This window comes from Sarcophilus harrisii, chromosome 3 (genome assembly GCF_902635505.1).
Source record: "Sarcophilus harrisii chromosome 3, mSarHar1.11, whole genome shotgun sequence".
NCBI classification, from domain to species: domain Eukaryota; kingdom Metazoa; phylum Chordata; class Mammalia; order Dasyuromorphia; family Dasyuridae; genus Sarcophilus; species Sarcophilus harrisii.
Window position 1 is genome coordinate 233,929,456 of NC_045428.1, and position 23,678 is coordinate 233,953,133.

The following is a 23,678-nucleotide window of genomic DNA, read 5'->3' on the forward strand; positions in this document are numbered from 1 at the left end:
CCTCCTTCTGTCCTTTCACATGACTAGGACTAGCTCTATACCAAATTCAGGGCACAAGCTAAGCAGGAAAAGCCTGGGCCGATTTTGCTATCCTAATAGTTGGACAGCATTGTCCAAAGTTATAAAAGCTTTTATTATGCAGGGTCTTTCGAATATCATTGTTTAGCTTTTACTCTTAAAATTCTGAAACCTTATAGTTTTCAAAAACTTTAAATAAAATTAAAGGCAAACAACTGTTTCTTTAGTTTTTTTCAGTGAGCTTTACTTGCTTACCACAGACATACAATTACCTTTTATGATATATATGAAAAGGTATATATTTTACCTTTTCATTCATTCATTCATTCATTTCAAATTTTGTGTTTGTTACAGAATATTGAGTAATAAATTTTATAGGAGATATAATGAAAGTATATTCTTTCATAAATTTGCTTTTAAAAGATATTTCTAGATGATCTCTACAACATAAAAGCTAAGATATTAAACATTAACACAAATTATTTTGAAGATTCTATTTTCTAACTAAAAAATTTCCTTCTGCAAGAACTTACCCACATGTACTCAGGATAATCAGACAAACGTTTTAATCCTTCAATAACAGTATCCCTGTCTTCTTCCCATTTTCTCTTGCAGAATACAATCTCGAGAAAGTACCATGTCCAGCCAATAAGGGGCACATAAAGCAGTTCTTTCTTAGCCAGGACTTTAGAGCTCTAGAGAGAGAAAAGCAGAAAAATGTACACCCACAATTTACCTTTTCACTTATAGTAGGCTTTTTAGGTTTCTTATAGAATATGAATAACAATAAATTTTATAGTACAATGGAACAAAGTCATATTCTTTTATAAATTTTCTTTTAAATGACATTTTTAGATTATTTTTACTTCATGAAAAAGCTAAGAAAACTTTTAACACAAATTATTTTTAAGATATTGTTTTCTAACTAAAAGAAAATTGCCCCCTGCAAGCATTTACCTACATGTACTCAGGATAGTCAGATAAACATTTTAATCCTTTAACAAGTAAAAAAAAATTTTCAATGTTTAACTAGGGAGAAATTCAGGTAAGACTATCTAGTGAATAGAATATTTGATCTGGAATAGAAGACTTTTATTCCCATGCTAGTTTCTCTAAAAATTTGCTTATATAAGGCAAAAAATTCTTTTTATACGCCTCAGTTTCTTCATTTGCAAAATAAGAATAATACTATATTGGCCTGAATAGGGATCCTTTTAGACCAAGAGTTCTTAACCTGGATTCTGCAAACTCGTTTTTAAAAATATTTTTATAACTTAATTTCAATATAATTGAATTTGTAATTCTTTGTAATTCTGTCTTTAAATTTATAGTTTTGAAAGTATATTTCTGAGGAGTCTATTTGATTCAGCAGACTACAAAGGGGTCCATAACACACACTCAAAAAAAAGGAAAGAATCCTGGTTTCAGAAGATGTTTCATCATGCTGTAGACCATGTTTGACCATTTAGTATCTAATGATAACCCTGATAAGGCAATAAGCTGCCACCATGACTCTTGTGTAGCTTGGCAGAATTCCTATGAGAAATAAGAGTTGTGACCAGACACTATTATACATTGCAATCAATCTGCTTTCAAATTTTTCAAAGATATCACCAAATCCATTAGTTCCTGAGTTCTTAACCTTTTAGAGCAAACTCAAAACTTTGGAGAAATTTTTTTAAAAATTTGCTTCTTCCTAACAAAGAATTTGACTCAATTAAACTTGAAACTTGAAAATAACCTTATAATATAAGGTGCTGATATTTCAGATGTGTCAGATTGATGTGAAGTGGAAAAAAGAACAAGGATTACAGAAGGGGAAGCCTAAATTCTACTACAATAAATTAGAAACATTCTTTTGCCAGTATATCTTCTGTCCAGATATCTACCCTTCTTCCTTCTCATATGTCCATCTAATGATAACTGGGCACCTCTATTTTATTAAGATAAGGATCATTAATGTAATGTGTAATGTACTTCAACTTCCCCTCCTATGCAGTTCAAAAATGTGATCAATCTTTAGCCATTTTCTTTCCCTTCTCTTCCATCTTGGAAAATAGCTGATTCTTCTGTTTGCCAAGGCTAATTTCTTCACCTCTATCTTTAATTCCATACCTTACTACTCTGCTCCAAGATGCTGCTCCATCAATGTACCTGAGGAACTATACAGAGGAACTTAGATTTAGTGCAAATAGGTATGGTTTAAAGTAATAAACATGTGGGGACACCCATATAATTCAGACATTTTGTTCAAAAATATACTTGTTGAAAACTTACTATGTCCTAAATACTGTTAAGTTCTAAGGATACAAAAAAAGACAAAAACAGTCACTCGTCTCAAGAAGCTCACATTCTAATGGAAAGTACAACATGCAAATTATTAAATATATACAAAACATGCCTAGGCTACTCAGGTGGTACAATGGATACAGTGCGGGGCCTGAATCCAGGAAGACTTATCTTTGTGGACTTCAAATCTGGCCTCAGACACAAGCTATGTAACCCTGGAAGAGTTTCCTCATTTATAAAATATACTGAAAAAAATGTCAAACCATACTAGTATCTGCCATGAAAATCCTAAGTAGGGTCACAAAGAGTTGGACAAACTGAAAATGACTGAACAACAAATACATTATATTCACAGTAGATGGAAGATAATCTCAGAAGGTGAGGAACTAGTAGTAATTGGAGGAATTAGGAAAGGCCTCCCAAAGAAGGACTTTTAAGCTGTTTTTTAAAGAAAGCCAGAGAAACTAAGAAATCAAGATGAGAAAGTGTTCCAGTCATGTAGGATAGTCCGTGAAAAGGCATGGAGTTGGAAAATGAATTATCATCTAAAATTAATAGTAAAAAAGACAATAAAGTTGGATTATAGCATATGTGGAGAGTAGTAAAGTTTAACAAGAATAGAAAAGTTAAATTGCTGCTTGCATAAACTCCTATGATATATACATATAAAAACAACAACAAAAAAGAATAGAAAAGTTAGAAGAGTCAGGTTATAAAGAGCTTTATAATTTACCTGGAGGTATTCAAAAACCATGTGAGAAGGAGAGTGACATGGTCAAAGATAATTGGAGTGGAAAGGAACCTAAAGAAGGGAAATCAGTTAGAAGAATATTTATAGTGTTGGGCTAAGGAAGTAGCTTGTAATAAATTCTAACAAACTTTGCCAAACCTTAAAAGCAGAAAGTGTTGCTATATTTTGTCTTTGTATCCCCAAGGACTAGCATGTTGTTAGTTTTGTTTTCAAAGAGGACCAAAATGACATCACTATGTTAGAATCTAGTTACAGTGTATCCAACTGGCTGAGCTCAGAATGCTCTGCCACAGACTGAACACAAAAAGTCCATAGGAACATTTGAGGTGGTTTCTCTAATTCTGCGTTATTTCACGTTTACTTTGGACTAATTCAATTCTTCTTTGCTCAAAGAGCATGACACCTTCTCTGATGAGGGCACTCCATGCTGAGTAGTCCTTTGCCATTGTCTCCCATGTTATACAACAGATTTTAAAGTTCTTAAAGAGATACCTGGAAAGGGTCCTTGTATTGCTTTCTTTGACACTTTGTCTTTGCTTTTTGTGAATTCTCCATAAAATATATATTTTTTGACAAGGATACGTCTGGCTTTTGAATAATGTGGCTAGCCCAATTGAGTTGTGTTCTCTAGCTTAGAGTTGAAATGCTTGAAGTTTAGTTTGAAAAAAGACCTCAATGTCTAGCATCTTATCCTGCCAGGTGACCTTCAGAATCTTCCTAAGACAATTCAAATGAAAGTGATTCAGTTTCCTGGCATGGTGTTGGTAGACTGTCCAGGTTTCTTAGGCATACAAGAATGAGGTAGACCTTCAGTCTAATACCTCTCTTCTCCCACACTTCCTTCAGAGTCTTCCAAACATGGAGCTAGCACTGACAATGTGTGTGTCAATCTTATTATCAACATGGGACATTCCTGGAAAGTATACTACCAAAGTAAGTGAACTTATCCCCAACATTCAAAATTTCACCTCTTATTGTAACTGATGGTTACACACATAGATGGTGTGGCATTGCCTGATGGAAGACCTGGGTTTTTTTGGTGTTAATTGTTAAGCTAAAATTAGCATAAGCAGCAAAGAATTGATCCATATTTTGTTCTATTTCTGCTTCAGAGGCTGCATTGAATACACAATAACCTGTAAATAAAAAGTCATGCACCAACACTCCCTCTACTTTGATTTTGGCTTTGGTTTGAAGCCTTTTCAAACTGAAGAATTCACAATTGAATTTACAACTAAGTGCGGCAGCTGACTTTGTTTCCACATTTGTCCTCATCAAAAGCTGTGAAGACCGTGTATTTTTAAATCAGCAGGAGTCAGGAATTCAGGTTAGGGGAAAATCGTCAGTCTTTATTCTCAGTGAAGAAGGATCGGAGGTGGAAGAGAATCGGCGATAGCAATGTGTGCAGCTGAGTCAAGAAGCTAGCTGGATCAGCAGCCACACTACCAGCAGCTAGGAGACAAGAACCCAGGCCCAATCTCTCCCAGCTTCTCTTCCTGTTCCTCTCTCTGCCTCCACCCACCAAAATCGTCATTTCCTGTACAACACATCAGGACTTGCACAGAGAGTAGGCAGGGACCATTCTTTATCCAATCATGTATATTAATAGAGTATAGTCCAATTACTATTTAGCGTCATGTACTTGGGACCTCAGTGCATCAACTCAAACCTCAGCCCATTACAAAAAGCATTTGACAATATGGCTGAAAACATCATGCTAAAAAGCCTTGTTTCACTCCATTGGTGACTGAGAAAGCTCAAGAGCATTGTCCAGAACCTGAGCAATCATGAAATTGACATATTGGGCAACCAAACTTTGACAATTTTCCACAAGCCCTCATGACAGACAGTATCAAAGGCCTTGGTCAGATCTACAAATATATACAGATCTCTGTTCTGCTGCTGGATTTTTTCCAGTAAACACCATATTGACTATTCCTCAGCACCTTCTGAGGTCACACTGGCTTTCAGATAGATGACCTTTTTTCTAAGTGAAGGGTAAGGACTCTGGCAATAATTTTGCCAGCAATGACTAAGAGAGAGAGAGAGACATGTCTATGAGTGTCACAAGACAATCTATTCTCTTTACCTTTATAAAGATGGACAAAGAGGCATCCTTGAGCTCTTGGTATATAACTTCTTACCATATAATCTAGAAAATTTCAATCAGCTTTTGAATGAGCAATGAACCCCGCTCCCGCTCCCCTCCCCCGGACCCCCTCCAGCAATTGTAAATCTCAGCTGGAATAGAATCTGCACATGGTGTTATACTGCATTAAAGTAGCCTAATGGCATTCAAAAATCTCTTCTTCAGCTGGAACTTTCATCTAGGGACTGACTGATTTCAAATTGAGATAAATGATCAATACCTTAGCATTGATTGATAACAGTCTGTTCAGAACACTAGGGAAGAACTAGGGAAGTTCTATCTCACTAGAACCGATGTCCTTATCATTAATCAGCATGGCGCCATCAGCACTGAGTAATTGAGATGTATGGTCTTTGGCCCATAAATAGACTTCAGTGCATCATATAGAGCATCCAATACTTTGGATTTTTACTATCAGCACAGAACTGAATTTCATCTGCCTTTTTACTGAGCCAAGAATCCTGCAACAATCTAAGTTTCAATTGTATTTTACTTTTGATGGAATTGAATGCTACCTTCTTAGAGATGATTGAACTATCCTGCTGGTACAGCCTATGGAATCCTCATTTTTCATTTAGCAGCTTTTGAATTTTCCCATCATTTTCATCAAACCAGTCTTGATATTTGTGAGTGTTCTGACCAAGATGAGCAAATGCAGTACTGCATACCAAATCTCTGGAAGCTCCTTTTCTGCTCCATTGTCGCAAACTATTTGTTGGCTCAACTTACTCTCCAAATTGGCAACAAAAGTTCCCTCTCAGAGAAGCACCCCAATATTGACATAAATTCTTCTATTAGTCATTTTGTCTTGGGGCTACCACTTGTGTTGAATGTGAATATTCAGATAGGAGAGAATAGGTCTATGATCAGTTCAGCACTCTGCACCACACATTGCCTTGGTCACTCTCACATTCTGTCTGTCTTTTCTCCTTATAATCACATAGTCTTTTCAATGCCAATGTTTGCTACGAGGGTGCATTCCAAGTTTTATTGCATTTAAGTAAACAGAATACAGTACTGGTGATGAGATCATGACATGCACAAATCTTCAATAGTAAATTACCCTTGCTGTTGCTGTTTCCAACTCCATTGCTCCCAAGGATTCCCTGCCATGTCTGGTAGTCTGAGTCTACTCTAGCATTATAAGCTTGTCCTTTTTGGACACATTGGTGATAAGGATCTCCATGTCTTCATAAGAACTAGCAGAGTAATTTACATATAATACGCTTTTAATAAATACTTGCTAAATAGAATTGAATTCTTTCCTTTATGTACTAGGCTCCTTTTTGATAAAGCTTGGGGGAACAGTCCTTTTCATCTGTATCGAATGGGACTAATTGGATGAAGTATTTCTCAGTATTGAGACTAGGCCTGAGTTGCATGATCCCTACACCCAGAGTTTCAGAAAGTCACATGATCCCGATTCCCAGGCCTTGAACCCTGGGTTACAGGAAGTGACAGGAAGTTGCAAGAAGTGATGTGACCTGTGGGAGGTAGACAATGTTGATGGCCATTGTTCAAGGATGGTTACATCCTTTTAGCCTATCCAATGAAAAGTTTTGGGTCTTTTCCTATTTAACCAGGTATTCTACTTCTGGCCTGTCAGGTTCAGGAGCAGATGTTGGGACTTGGAATGACTCCCAGGTGTGAATGGGCCTCTCCTTGCAGGGATAAAATAAATGCTTTCTCTTTGTACCTGATGATGTCTCTGATTAATTAATTTGGGAAAGGGGATCTAGTACCCGAACCATACAGTAATTTTTTTTATAACTGAACACTATCATTAAAAATTACCTTTTTCTCTACTCTATAGATCTTGATTTATTTCTGGAATTGCTTCAATTGTTTTCAGTTGTGTCTAATTTTTTGTGACCCCATTTGGGGTTTTCTCAGCAGAGATATTCGCTGACATTTTTTTCTATCCTCTTTTTGCCATTTCCTTCTCCAGCTCATTTTAGAGATGACGAAACTGAGGCAAACAGAATTAAGTGATTTGCTTAAGGTCAAACAGCTAATAAGTGTCTGAGGCTGAATCTGAATTAGGTCTTCCTGACTCCAAGCCAAGTGCTCTATCCATTGGACCACTAGTGGCCCCATTTGAAGAATTACACATTTTAATTATCCTGATCTCTACAACAATTATTCATTGTTTTACATTTTCAAATTTCTTCCTCTAATCTATCTCCTTTTCTTCTGACCTATACATTTTTGCTCTCCATTCTAAAATAACTCTTTCCTTTGATTCCACTACCCCTTCAAGCTACCAACATATCTTTGTTTCAGAATCAAAGATGTTCTTATTTTTAAATTTTTAAAATTTTAAATAGCATTTTGTTTTCCAAATGCATGTAAAGATATTTTTCAACATTCATTTTTGTAAGATTGTGTTACAGATTTTTCTTCTTTCATCTCTTGCCTTCCCCCATTGCTGCAAGACAGCAAGCAATCTAATATAGATTAAATGTGTTCAATTCTTTCAAACATATTTTCATATGTGTCATATTGTACAGGAAAAATTAGAACAAATGAAAAAAAATTATGAGAAACAAATAAAGGTGAAAATACTAAGCTACTATCCACATTCAGTCTCTATAGTTCTCTTTCTGGATGCAGATGGCATTTTCCATCCCAAGTCTATTGGAAATGACTTGAATCACCACACTTTTGAGAAGAGCCAAGTCCATCACAACTGAACGTCACATAATCTTGTTACTATGTATAGTGTTCTTTTGGTTTTATTCACTTCACTTAGCATCAGTTCATGTAAATCTTTCCAGGCTTTTTTGAAATCAGCCTGCTCATCATTTCTTTATTGTTTATTCATTATTTCTGAACAATAATATTCCATTATTCATATACCATAACTTATTCAGCCATCCCCAGCTGAAAGATATCCACTCGGTTTCCAAGAACCAAAAATGTTCTGATGCAATTTGTGCTTGCTGTGTGCTGAATAAGCACACTTCCTCATCAATTGCAATTTGGATTCTATTATCATCACTTTATTGAAACTGTTTTCTCTAAGGATTTCTGGTGACTTTTGGTGGGCCAAACCTCCTCCATTTTCATCCTCCTTACCCACTATGCAACATATGATATTATCTCAACTCTATTTTATTTGACTTTCCTTCCTTGCTCCTTCTTCCTCTTCCCCTAAATCCTACTTATCTGGCTTCTTTATTAGCTGACATTTTTTTCTGTCCTCTATCTTATTTCTTTTTTCAACATTCTATCCTCTCTTGACAAATCAACCCATAGAGAAAACTAGGTGGCACAGTGGGTAGTGAACTGATTCTGGAGTAAGATGGACCTGAATTCAAATCTTCTCATTCTTAGGAGTTAGGAATCATCAGTATTTGTCACATTCAGTTCTATATTAAATTGATGTGTAGAAGTCTTAGATTTCATTATTAAAAGATTAGCTCCCTGAACACAAGTACTGATCTTATCTCACCACTAAGCAGAGTGATTTGCACAATGAGCACTTAATAAATGCTGACTTGAGAGCAGATCTTTGCTATAATGGCATTTGTTTTATTTCAATAATTTAGTTCAGTGATTTTAGATTTTATCTCTTGCTCAGAAGGAGTAGATTCTCAGTCACATACAAAGATGATTATACCCTTGATTTACATACTCACATATATACCATTCTCTGTTCAAAATTCTGGAAATCCCATATTTGACCATACACTTCTCTGTCTTCTTTTACAAAAGCCTACTCTTTGCACTGCACCACAAGTTCCAACCCCTTGACCTTTTAATTCTCTCCCAGGCCATCTCCTCTACAGTAGCCACTCTTTCCCCCTCTCCCCATCTTGACTTGATGAACTAATTTAACTCTATACTGTTCTCTTCTCTTGAATACCTAGCACTCTTATCATGTAGCTGATTACATCTAGTCAAACCTTAACCTTGAAGGTTTATCACCCTTGTACCTACATATGCTACTAAACAAAGGCTGAGAAAAATCACACAACATTCTGACTAGGTCGACTACAAATTTTGGTACAGAACATCAAATGGGCCTTCACTATAGTCCCTTCCTTGTCCCACTCAGTATTCCATTTTCCACAGCTGTTCTTCCAAATCTTTTCATCTCTCCTTAAGCCTCTTCTGTCTTCCCCTTAGCCTTCCCTGTCACCACCACTTACATTCCCGCCCCCTACCACTGAGACCTTTGCCTTATACTTTATAGAAAAAACAGAGGTCATTCGCGATCAAATCTGTCTTCTCCCTTTTTCTTCATTGCTTATAAGATACCTCTGATACTTTCTGCTCCTTTTCCATGATGAAATAATCTTATTCCCTAACATAGCTAACATCATTCCCTCCTTCAACAGACTGCCTCCAGTCATACAAGCTCTTTCACTTATTTTCAGTCCCTCTCTTTTGGCTACTTCCTATTACTATAAACAAGTCCATATCTCCCCGTTTTGAAAAAGTCCTCATTTGATCCTTCCATCCTTTCTAACTATCCACCCATTTTCTTCTACCTTTTGCAGCTAAACTCCTCAAAAAAGTCATCTATAATAGATACCTCCACTAACCCAATCCTCCACAATCTGGCTTCTGACCTTATCATTCCAATGAAATTGTTCTCTCCAAAGTTACCAATAATATCTTACTGGCCAACTGAGGATTTTTTCTCAATCCTCATTTTCCTTGATCGCTCTTAAGCCACTGACACAGTTGTTGATCATTCTCTCTTCTTTGATATTCTCTCCTTTCTAGATTTTTGGGATACCACTCTTTCTCTGTGTTGCTGAGCTTTCCTCGAAATCATGTCCTCTTATCCGTAGGGGTCCTTCAAGGTTGTATTGTGGACTCAACATTATCTGCCAGTTCCTCAGGATTATATAACCTAGAAGTCATCGTAGATACCCCACTGTCTCTCATTCCCACATATCCAGGCTGTAGCCAACCAAGGCTTAGTGACTTCACTTTTGCTACTGTTCTCAAATATGTTCCCTTTTCTCCACCATTCTAGTGCAGGCTCTTATCAACTCATGCCAATGTCTTCTGTTAGTCTGCCTCAAGTCTCTCCCTACTTTAATCCCCACAAAATCCATTCAGCCATCAAAGTGATTTTCCTAAGCATAAATCTGATCGCATGAACTACCTGCATCCCCACTTAATAAACCCTAATGGCTTCTGTTACCTCCAGGAGAAAATAAAAAATGTTTTGATTGGAATTCAAAGTTCTTCATAACAAAGCATATGCATGCACACGCACACACGCACGCGCGCACACACACACACACACACACACACTCACTCTGTACCTGCCCAGTCTTCTTATATCTTACTCTCCACCATGAATTCTTCTAGGCAGTGACATTGGTCTCCTACCTAATTCCCAAACAAGATACTATCTCAGTTCTAGTCATTCTCTCCATGCCTGGAATGCTTTTTCTCCTTTACACTGACTACTGACCTTCCTGGCTTCCTTCAAGTACTCCTTCCTACCTTTGTAGGAAACTTTTTCAAACTCCTTTTAATTCTACTCTAGTCCCTCTGTTAATTATTTACTATTTATCCTATATCTGGCATACTTTGTATATATTAATTTGCATCTTCCCTTCCCATTAGATTATAAACTCCTTGATCATTATACACGGTAACAACAAGACTATACAATGATCAATTCTGATGGATATGGCTCTCTTTAACAATGAAATGATTTAAACCAGTTCCAACTGTTCAGTGATGAAGAAAGCCATCTACACCCAGAGAGAGGACTGTAGGAGCTGAATGTGAAACGCAATATAGCATTCTCACTCTGTTGTTATTTGCTTGCATTTTGTTTTCTTTCTCAGGATTTTTTCCCCCCTTCTTGATCCGATTATTTTTGTGCAGCAAGAGAACTGTATAAATATGTATACATATATTGGATTTAACATATTTAATATGTATTGCCTATTTGCCATCTAGAGGATGGGGTGAGGAGGAGGGGAAAATTTGGAACAGAATGTTTTGCAAGGGTCAATGTTGAAAAAATTACCCATGACATTGATGCATTGTTGGTGGAGTTGTGAACGAATCCAACCATTTTGGAGAGTAGTTTGGAACTATGCTCAAAAAGTTATCAAACTGTGCATAGCCTTTGATCCAGCAGTGTTACTACTGGGATTATATCCCAAAGAGATTATAAAGAAGGGAAAGGGATCTGTATGTGCACGAATGTTTGTGGCAGCCCTTTTTGTAGTGGCTAGAAACTGGAAACTGAATGGATGTCCATCAGTTGGAGAATGGCTGAATAAATTGTGGTATATGAAAATTATGGAATATTACTGTTCTGTAAGAAATGACCAACAGGATGATTTCAGAAAGGCCTGGAGAGACTTACACGAACTGATGCTGAGTGAAATGAGCAGGACCAGGAGATCATTATATACTTCAACAACAATACTATATGATGACCAGTTCTGATGGACCAGGCCATCCTCAGCAACGAGATCAACCAAATCATTTCTAATGGAGCAGTAATGAACTGAACTAGCTATACCCAGAAAAAGAACTCTGGGAGATGACTAAAAACCATTACATTAAATTCCCAATCCCTATATTTATGCACACATGCATTTTTTATTTCCTTCACAAGCTAATTATACAATAATTCAGAGTCTGATTCTTTTTGTACAGCAAAATAATGTTTTGGTCATGTATACTTATTGTGTATCTAAGTTATATTTTAATATATTTAACATCTACTGGTCATCCTGCCATCTAGGGGAGGGGGTGGGGGGGGTAAGAGGTGAAAAATTGGAACAAGAGGTTTGGCAATTGTTAATGCTGTAAAGTTACCCATGTATATATCCTGTAAATAAAAGGCTATTAAATTAAAAAAAAAAAAAAAAAAAAAAAAGGAAGACCCAGAAAGACCGAAAAAAGTTGATGTTAACTTAAATTTTTTTTCAAATGAAAACTGAAAAATTAATAAAAAATATATTTTCTGCCTTTTGAAAAAAAAAAAAAGAAAGAAAAAAGAAAAAATTACCCATGCACATATTTTGTAAATAAAAAGCTTTAATAAAAAAAAAAAGGATTATAAACTCCTTGAAGACAGGAACTGTCTTTTTCCCTCTTTTTGTACTCCCAATACTTAGCATAGTATCAGAAAATTAGTGTAATCAATACTACATTCAATTCAATAATATATGTATGCTTTCTATCTTCTGGGAATAAGAGGAAAAAGTATTAAATCTAAAGTATGCTTAGAACAAAGATATATTCAGTTCAATGTAGAGACAGTTATGCACATGAACCGAGTAGTGGATTTAAATTTTTAAAGATGTGAGCTCGAATTCTGCCTATAACTGACTCAAGACATTTACTAGTTGGGCAATTCACAAACCTTAAAGTACTATAAATGCTAGCTGTTATTATCAATCACATACTTGCTTTCTATCTTCTGGAAATAAACATTAAAGGAGAAAACTTTAAAAATTATGACAACTTCTCAGAAGCAGACATTTTAACTATTTACTGCTCATTTTCATTAAATTATTTTTGAACATCTTTTCCGGTTTCAATTTTCAAACTACTTACCCCCAACACACCAAATCGTTCACACATGGTCCAGCCACATAGGAAGTCAATTTCAAAGTTGTGATTAAGGATGATGACTACATGCTCTTTTCCAAACTTGGCCACTGTTTCCTGATCTGTGAATAAAGTACATTCTGTGCCTGACCACCATTCCAGAAGCATAACTAACTCTACAAAACATAAAGGAAAGAAAGATCATTAATATAATCATAGTTGAACTACACAGTCTTTGCACTTTACCTCTTTACACTATCAGGAGAGCAGATATCTCTTTAAAACAAGGCTTTTTAACTTTAAAAAAAAAAAATCCCATCCCCACCCCACTTTTGTAGTCTAATGAAACCTATGGATCCCTTCTCAGAATTGCTCTTAAATGAAGAAAATAAAATACATAAAATTACAAAGGAAACCAATTATATTGAAAGACAGTTATCAAAACAAAAAGTTCACAGACCCAGTTTAAGAAGACCCATTTTATCTTACTATGTTCTAGAATTCTAGACTTTTCAATTTTCTTATCAAAAGACTTATAAAACATGACAATAAAAATAACAACAAGAATCACATATGATATATATAAAGCTTCTGACAAGACACACCATGTACTATTAAAAAAATAAAAATTAAATGAAAATACATGAGATCAATGAACTGTTTCTTTACATTTTAAGTAGTATATATCTAAAACCAAGAGCCAGCATTAGATGTAATGTGAATTAACTAGAGACATAGATCAGGGATAAAAAGAAGAATGTCCACTGCCACCACAATGATTTAATATCATGCTAAAAGTGTTATGACATTATGACCAGCAATTCAAGATACAGCATAATCAAAGACAAAATAGAATTATTACTTTTTTTAAATGATGGCACACCTTAGAAAATCCTAGATTGTCTAATAAAAATTAATTGAAACAATAATTTAAGCAAAATCACATGACATGAAACAAATACATATAAATCATTAGCATTTCTATATTATTACCCAAGAGAAATTCTATTTACAATATGCACAGAATACATACAATACTTGACAAGTTTACCTAACAAGACACAAAATATGCTTTACAGAAAAACAGATCAAAACATCTGGAGAAATGTTGGTTACTTGTGGGTAGGATGATCATATTGTAATAAAAATGGCAATATTACCTAAATTAATTCATTTATTCAGTCAAATCAATAAGCATTTATTAAGAGTCTATTAAGGAAGACTAGGGTATGAGGGACTGATAGCCAGTGAAACTGCCCAGAGTTGGGAAATGAAGTGTCAACAAGGAAGCCAGTCTCACTACATCACAGAGCTGTTGGGGGAGAAGGGGAAGGACTAAGTTGCAAGAAGTTTAGTTAAGATTATGAAGAGCTTTTAAAAGCCAAATAGAAATTTTTATATTTGATATTGGAAACAACAGAGAGCCACTCGAATTTATTCAATTAAAGAGTAACACATCAAACCATTGCTTTAGGAAAGTAACTTTTATAGTTGAATGAAGGAAGGAGTGGAATGGGGAGAGACTTGAGAAAGGGAAACCAACCACCTGGGATTCATACAGAGAAGGAAAAGATAAGCATTTATATTAACAAATTTGTAGAATTTAAAAAGTGGAAGTGTTAGAATAAGATAAATATTGATTAGGTATGTAGAGGTTTGTTTTTTTTTTAGCACTGCAAAAAGATAATGATTATGATCAAAGGAAAGGAGGGTCCTTATTGTGAAACAAGCTGAACAAAAACAAAAAATAAAACAGTTGATAGTACATATTATTTATTTTTCCTGTCAGTTTTTAGGGAACACTAGATTAGGGATCATATGAAAAAAGGTGATACTCCAATCACTGCGTAGAAATATCATCAGAAATTTGACTCTCTCAGTTTGTGTCTGTCCTGAAGTGATAAATAAAGTTTTGTCACAGGAAGCCTTACCTAATCCCTCTTAATTCTAGTGATTTCTCTTTTAGTTATTTCCTATTTATCTTGGTTAGCTTCTTTTGCATAGATTTGTTTGCATGTCTCCCTCATTAGACTTTTAATTCTTTGAAGAGAGGAATTAATATTTGTCTCTTTTTGTAACTCTAGCACTTAGTACAGAGCCTTGGTACATGGTAAGCATTTAATAAATGTTTACTGATTTGATCAAGTAAAATGTCCCTAGTTCCTCCATGCTCCCCAGAATAGTAGCTATAATTGGGAGTGGTGCAGTAACCATTTAGCGCCACTAAACAAAAGGCAGTAAAAGATATGTACAATAAGAAAAAAATGTATACTAAAAATTGAAAGAAAACAAGACTGACAATACACTGATACTCTTGAGAATTTAAAAGAACAAAGGAAAGGTTTTCTGAGTATAGATTTTCTATGACAATTCATGTAAAAACATAAACAAGAACACTATAAGATAATAAGGCACAAAGTTAAATACTCTGCCATAATAGTATTACCAACACAATAAATTCACAAATTTAGTAAAACTAAATGCACCAAAGCAAATACAAAAGACCATAGAAGAGAAAAAGTGATGATTTACATTGCAAAACATTTTCCATCTCTGATACATGCACTATTGGAAATTTTACTGACTTAAGCTAACATCATTATCATACATTATACTATTCTCAAGGTAAATTGCAATCATAATGATTTTATGTCTAAGCTAAAGAAATGTTTAAATCATATAAAGAGTAAGTTATCATATATTGAATTACTTTCTGTCTAGTGGAGGTGAGTGGGGGAAGAGAGAAAGAAAAATCTGAAACACAAAGTTTTGTGGGGGTGAATGTTGAAAACTTTCTTCGTATGCATTTTGAAAATAAAAAACTATTATCAAAACAAACAAACAAACAAACAAAAAAGAGTAAGTTATGAGTTCCCAGGAACTTTCTGCCAGCAAAGAGTGGAGGAGTACAACCCTTAGTCAAGAAAAGAACTCTATTCTATCTCTAGTTATAAGAAAACTTTAGGAGTTGGCTAACAGAGAGACAAAAGGGTTGCTGTTGATTACAGTCCAAGGGCAGACAGATAGTGAGAGCTCTGCTGGGAACTAAGATGTAGCCAGGACAAATGCTGTTAAATACTTCAGCAACTAATCTATCTCAGTATTCATACAAAGTGCAATACAATGTACAAATTACACAAAATGAATCTGTGACGAAATAATATATATTAGAATGTTCTCTTTCCCCTCATGAATATTTTTTCCAACAAAGTTATTCCCTGGCCTTGATTGTCCCAAGGAGTTAAGACAAACTTGCCTCTCTTAATTCAACTACCTAGTAGCTTTTGGTGTAATGTAGGCATAAAAAGGCCCAGCCATGTAGAAAGTTGACAATGTCCCAAGATCTTACACCAAATCCTGCCCTGCTGATTATATGCTTTACATATGAAGGCCAGGGAAGCTGTATCTAAGTTAAGGTTTACAATTTAAGCTTTAAGTTTAACTTAAACTAAAACTTAAATTGTAAAACTTAATTTAGTATAACTAAATGAACCTCCTTTTGTTAACCTTTTTATTTATTATAGCTTTTTATTTATAAGATATATGCATGGGTAATTTTTCAGCATTGACAAGACAATTGCAAAAACTTTTGTTCCAATTTTTCCCCTCCTTCTCCCTACCCTCTCCCCCAGATGGCAGGTTGACCAATACATGTTAAATATGTTAAAGTATAAGTTAAATAATATATGTATACATGTCCATACAGTTATTTTGCTGTCTTTTGTTAACTTTTAAAAGACTGAGAAGAATCTCATTTTGTTCCAATACCACACTGAAAATAATAGGGTACTGGCCTGAGTTAGCTATGATCATTACAAGGATGGTCATAAGATATTTGTATGTATGGCAACATATCACTGTTGGACAAGTATAGAACATTCTCATTTAATTTTGACATTTGACATATTTTACAGGGTAATATTTCAAGCAAACACATATTGTTCATTACCTTCAAAACTGAGAACATAAATATACATATATAACATGTGGGCCAGGTATATTTGTATGTGATCTGATTCTAGTGACTAAGTAATAGAAATAAGCATATATACTGTATTGGATTAAAGGCATTTCAAAAATAGAAATGAGATACTAGTATAGGATGCTTGGGTGTCATTCAATTAGAGGTCTTTTTGAGGAATGTCCATCTCAGAAAATGAAGTTTATTCTTTTGTCTCTCAGAGTATGTTAACTGTTCTATTCAAACCATAGCAGCTTGTTTTCATGATATGCATGACCATGCGTGTTTACTCCCTAGTCAATCCATAAACCAGTCGAGAATATCTGCTCTCAAAGTAGCTGAACAAAACAGAAGAGTTACAGAAGCAATCTGGTTTTATAATAGAGATTCCAGAAATACGGAGACATAAGGAAAAATCATAGACTAGAAAATTAAAGAAGGATAATTAAAACTAGTTGGAGTTGTAGAAACAATAGGGAAAGGAGAAACAGATACTTGTAGAAAACAAGTATGGACAGCAAAGTTGTACGTTAAAGATAGGTAACATCTACAATGATAGAAGTTATTAATTTCTTTTAGCTCTTAACAGGACCTTGAACACACAGACATGGAAGAAACCTCTACAAATAGTCAAAGTTAGGAAATTTTTGAGAGATTTTCTTTGAAGTTTTTTGATAAAAAGATAAATATTCTCCTCATAGGAGCAAGCTATCCAGATCTGAAAGACCCTGGAAATGAACAGAGCTACAGCTAAGGTTAGAGTAACAGCATCACTGTCAACTAGATACTGTAAACCTTAAAAACTATGTACCTTTTTTTCTTCACAATCCTTCAACAAAGATATCATAAAGCTTCCTTTTCTTCTCTCTTATACATCTCCTATCGTTCATATGACTTTTCCATCTTTTCCTTCATCTCAGTCTCACATGAAGTAGCCATATTCCTTATCAAGGTAAACCCCTCTTATTTGCACAAGTGATCTCATTCCTTCCTATGTCCTTTAATAGACTGTCTCCTTTGGCATCTCCACTCTATCACTTTCTTTTCTTTTTTTTTTTTTAAGTTTTTTTTTTAATTTAATGGTATATTCTTTTCTAATTAGAAGTAAAGATGGTTTTCAACATTTATTTTTATAAGATTTATAAGATCTTGAGTTCCAATTTTTCCCCTTCCTCCCTCACCTCTCCTTCCCCAAGCAAATTTATATAAGTTATATAGGTACAATCAGTTTTAAAGATATTCCCATATGAATAATGTTGGGAAGAGAAAATCAAAACAAAAGGGAAAAATCACCACCACCAAAAAAAAAATAATAAAAAAATAAACAAAAGGTGAAAATACTATGTTTCAATCCACATTCAGTTTCCATAGCTCTGTCTCTAGGTGTGGATGACATTTTCCATCCAAAGTCTATTGGAATTATCTTGGATCATCATATTGCTGAGAAGGGCTAAGTTTATCATAGATGATCATCACACAATCTTGCTGTTAATATGTAATGTTTTTCTGGTTCTGCTCACTTCTCTCAACATCAGTTCATGTAAGTCTTTCCAGGCTTTTCTGAAATCAGCCTGCTCAACATTTCTTATAAAACAGCAATATTCTTACATTCATATACCATAACTTATTCAGCCATTCCCCAATTGATGGTTTTCCATTCAATTTCTAATTCCTTGCTGCCACAAAAAGATCTGCTACAAACATTTCAGCACATATGGGTTCCCTTTCCCTCTTTTAGAATCTCTTTGGAATACAATCCAGTAGTGATGGCACTGCTGGTCTAGCACTTATTTTCAATCTCTGTCTATTGATTCATTCTCTATTTTTCCATGAACATGCCCATTCTGAAAAAATCTTCACTTGATCCTTCCATCCCCAATAACTACTGTCCTATATCTCTTCTGCCATTTATGGTTAAACTCAAAAAAAAAAAAAAAAAAACTATCTACAGTAAGAACATCAATTCATTCTCCTCTCTCTTCTTAATCCCTAAAAACAAGCTTTCAACCTTATCTTTCCATCAAAATCTCCAAGAATATGTGTTGAGAATTAAGATAATATCTAATATCTTACTAGAACTAGGTTATAAAGGGTTTTGAATGCCAAAACTTTTTGATCTAGTACTGTTCCATAAACCACACTCTGGCTTTGGGCATTTTCTTTGGCTATCCCCCATACCTGGAGTTCTCTCCCTGCTCATCTCCACCTGCTGCCCTCTCCCTACTCAGGCCGCCACCCCCAACTAAAATTCCATCTTCTACAGGAAGCCTTTTACTGCCTCTTAACTTTACTATCATTCATCTGCAAATCATTTCCTACTTATCCTATTTAATCCTATAAGATTGTGTGCCATGTGCGTGTGCGTGTGTGTGTGTGTGTGTGTGTGTGTGTATTTGTTTCCTTGTATCCTTCATTAGACAGTTAATTCTTTGAGGGTAAGGACTGTCTTTTGTCTCTTTGTGTATCCTCGATGCTTAATACAGTGTCAACTACAAAGTAGGTGTTTAATAAATATGGAATGGTTTTATTGTTATAATCTTTATTAATCTGATTTTTTAACATTCTCTTTCTCCCTATCATCTAAATGTTGAATAACATATTGTTTTAAATTAAAGAGAATTGAAAAAATTTTTAAATTAATTTTGAAACACCTCATGCCATAATTGGCCAGGAGGCAATGACCTAAACCTTGTAACATTTTTTTTTCTTACAACTCACTTAGCAAAAGTATTCAATTTTTTAAAAAGTCAGAAGAATAAAAAATCCTGACCTAATCATTTCTTCCTTTCAGTTTTTTCAATCTACTCCCATCACTTCTTCTCTTAAGCTATATTTCTTCATTCTACAAGCTTTCATTCTTTCATAATTCAGTTACAAAAATTATCTCCCTTATCCAGAAAGTTTTTCTTAACTAGAAAAGAAGTGGTGATTCTCAAATTAAACTCCAGTAACTCCCTCTTTAATTGTCACTCCCCAAAAATACAATAAAACATATAATACTACATTTTACAAACTAGGTCAGCAGGAAATCCTTTGAAATCCTCAAATACAGGTTTTTGTTCATTTTCAGTCATGTCTGACTCTTCATGATACTCTTGTGAGTTTTATTGGCAAAGATACTGAAGTAGTTTGCCATTCCAGCTCATTTTACAGAAGAGGAAATGAAGCAAACAGGGTTAAGTAACTTGCCCAGGATAATATAGCCAATAAATGTTTGAGACCAGATCTGAATTCAAAAAGATGAGTCTTCCCAATTCTAGGTCCAGTATTTTATCCATTGAATCAATTCGCTGCTATAGGATGGGTATATAGAGCCTATATGATAATAATTACAGCCTTAACACTATGGGTGAGGAGTTCAGAAAGAGATAATGTTACAACTAGAACTATCGTTTCACTTAACCACAGTTATTCACATAAGGTTGATAGGATCCACAAACTAAATGATGTCCAAGACCAATCCAGAAGTAATATTGTATGAGTTTTACACCTATTAATAAAAGATTCTGTACATTCAAACAAGGGATACATTGCTTTGCAGTAAACATTTAAGCTCCTACTATATGCAGTATGTTACACAAAATCTAGATTTTTTTTAATTTTAATTTTCAGTTCCAATTCTCTCCTTCCCTATAGCCCCTCCCACACCCATTGAGAAGGCAAAAATGATACTTATCATAATATGTAAAGTTATGAAAAACATATTTCCATATCAGCCATGTTGCAAAAAAAAAAAAAAAAAAAAGCAAGAAAACGTTTAAAACATGCTTTAATTTGCACTGAAAATTTATCAGTTCTCTGAAGGTGGGTAGAATTTTTCATCATTAGTCATTCATAATTGCCTTAGCTTACTGCACTGATTTGATCAGAGTAGTTAAGTCTTTCATAGTTCATTATTGTTAACAATGTTGCTATTATAATGTCCAATGTTCTCCTGGTTCTGCTCATTTCATGTTGCAACAGTTCATATAAATCTTCCTAGATTTTTCTGAAACATTTCTTATAGCAAAATAGTATTTCATCACAATCATACATCATAATTTATTCAACCATTCCCCAATTGATGGGCATCCTCTAAATTTCCAACTCAATGACACCACAAAAAGAACTGCTATAAATATTTTGGTATGAATTAGGTTTTTTTCTCCTTCCATCTCTTTAGGAAACAGACATAGAATTAGTAGTGCTTGGTCAAAGAGTATGCACATTTTTATAGTCCTCTGAGCATAGTTCCAAATTGTTCTCTAATTTGTTTGAACCAGTTTACAATTCTACCAACATGTTCACATATGATTGTTGAGCCATTATGAGTGACTTTTAAAAGATCATGGAAAATGTGAGATAAAACCAAACTTAATACCCCAATTTTCAAAAGAGGGAAGACAACAAAATCTAAAAAATGAGACCAGTAAGCTTGACTCCAATTTCTGTAAAAATTATAGAAACAGATCATTAAAGAGATGACTAGTGAACATCTAAAAATATAAGTGGACAGTCAATATGGCTTCATCAAGAATAAATCCACTCTTATTACCTTTTTTGAAAGGATTGCTAAATTGATCTTCCACTGAGCTGCCAAAGTGATCTTCCTAAAGTAGAGATCCAACCATGTCACCGTCCTATTCAACTAGATTCAGTGACTTCCTAGCACATTCAGGATCAAATACAAAGTCCTCTGGCATTCAAAGATTTTTATATGCTATTCAATGCTCTCTCCTTTCCAATCTTCTTATATCTTACATGTTTTCATATATTCTTTGATCCAGTGATTGTGACCACCTGGCTATTTCATGAATAAGACTCTCCGTTATCTCTTGGTTGTAAATATTTTCATTATGCCTGCTGCCTGCAAAATTCTCCCTCCTTATCTCTGCCTTTTGGCTCCCCTGCCTATTTCAAGTCTTGGTTTAAGTTCCCCTTTGCAAGAAGCCTTTCTCAGTCCATCCACCTTACTCTCAGCATTTCCTTCTGAGATAATTTCCAACTTATATTTGTCCTGTTTGTAAGCAGCTGTTTACTGTTGTCTTCTCCATTACATTAATTTAAATAAATAAATTAAATTGACAAAAGGGACATTTTGGTTGTTTTTTTTTTCTGTATGCCCAGTGCAGTGCCCAGCACATAGCAGATGCTTTAATAAATGTTTATAGACTATCTTAAGATTCATTGATATCACATTAGTAGGAGTTAAAAAAAGGAAAGGACTCATATATGTACAAAAATATTTATGGTAAAACATTTTTATTGTTGTTTCAGAAATGAACCAAAAACAAAGTAATTACCCACTAACTAGGGAAAGGCTAAACAATTTATGTTACAGGAATACAATTAAATATTATTGTGATATAAAAAGCACCCAATTCAGAAAAATCTTTTAAGGTTTATATGAAGTACTTAAGATTGAAGTGAACAGAACCAGGAGAACAATTTAATTTCTACAATGACTAACTACAACATTATAAAGATAAATAACCATGAAATGACCAGAACTTTGATTAGCACAATAGCTATAGAAAACTAATGATAAAGCATACTTTCCACATTTTGATGGAAAGGTAAAGGTATAGAATAAAATATGCATTTCCAGTGAGTTTTCATGATACCATGGGTTTTCTCAGCAAAGAAAGATACTAGGGTGGTTTTCTATTTCTTTCTCCACATCCTTTTACAGATGAGGAAACTGAGGCAAAAAAAAAAGTTAAGCAGGTTCACACAACCAGTAAGTTTCCAGTTATGCATATTATAATGCAAATTTGTTTTGCTTGGCTATGTTTTTATCATAAGAGAGGACTTTTATTTGGGAAAAGGCAACAAATATTTATTAAAGGCTTACTACATGCCAGGCATTGTGCTAAGCATTTTACAAATATTACTTTGTTTGATCTCATAATGACACTAAGTAACTTTCCAGGTATTTCACAGAGTCAATAAGTATCTGAGTTTGAACTTGAATCTTCCTGATTCCAGACCCAGCATTCTATCCATTGCACTGTCTAGCTGCTCCTGGGGAAGTTGAGGCAGAATAGGTTGTAATAATACTGAAGCAAAGAAAAATGAAGCAAGGTAAATTTCAATGAAATGTTTAAAAATTCATACACAACTCAGAGAGCAATTCAAGGGGGACATAAATAAGCAGGTTTATGTTGGTAATACCACATTAAATTTCGAGCTGTCGCTAGTATATGCATGATTTCATTACAATCTCTATTTTCTGACCTTCTTTGTACAAATATTCATGTTTTGATAATTTTCTAATTCATAATGAAATTTTTATTAATTTCTGAATAAAGTTATAAACATAATTCTCATTAAATCTGGAGATGGCATACAGTTTTAGGAGAGATAGCTAATATACTGAACAGTAATCAGATTACCTCATAAAATCTTGATAAAAACCCCCAGATTTTGCTGATTTTATTAGGATTAAATTTTGTAGTAATAAATGTATAGTGTTACAGTTGAGATTCCAAAAATCAAACTCATAAGTATAAAATGGAGAAGGCATAGCTAGACAGTTTGCCTGACATCTATCTATAGATTTTAGTGGATTGCAAGCCCAACATGAGCCAACAGATAACATGGAAGTCAAAAAAGTTAATGGAATCTTGGACTGCAATGAGAGGCAGAGTTTCCAGTAATAAGAAAGTGATCGTATCTCACTGTACTTTGCCCTAGTCAGAGAATTCATCTGAAGTCTATTCTTTTGTGCTCCCTTCTAAGAACAACATATTACAAAAGACACTAAATAAGATAGTATCCAGAGGAGGCCAGCCATGATGGTGAAAGCATCATTAACATGACAGACTCAGGGATGGAGGGGGCCTCAGAGGGAAGCAACTTCAAAGGTCAGCTAGTCCAACCTTTTTGTTTTCACAGACGATGAAACTGAGGCCCAAGGAGGTTAAATTGAAAACATTTCATGGTAAATTTATATGAAAAACAGAATTTGAACCCAGAGCCTCTAA

The 23,678-nt window shown here is 34.5% G+C and overlaps 1 protein-coding gene across 6 annotated transcripts in view; it reads right to left on the reverse strand.

Moving 5' to 3' along the window:
• The window catches only part of AGPAT3 (1-acylglycerol-3-phosphate O-acyltransferase 3), a 139,439-nt gene that overhangs the window by 23,983 nt on the left and 91,778 nt on the right, over positions 1-23,678 (reverse strand). For all 6 annotated transcript variants that reach the window (XM_031959210.1, XM_031959211.1, XM_023498847.2 and 3 more), the window contains 2 exons: positions 12,759-12,928; positions 552-713 (listed from right to left, as the gene is read on the reverse strand). In XM_031959210.1, coding sequence (XP_031815070.1) covers positions 552-713; positions 12,759-12,928 — 332 coding nt within the window. The remainder of the gene's footprint in view (positions 1-551; positions 714-12,758; positions 12,929-23,678) is intronic.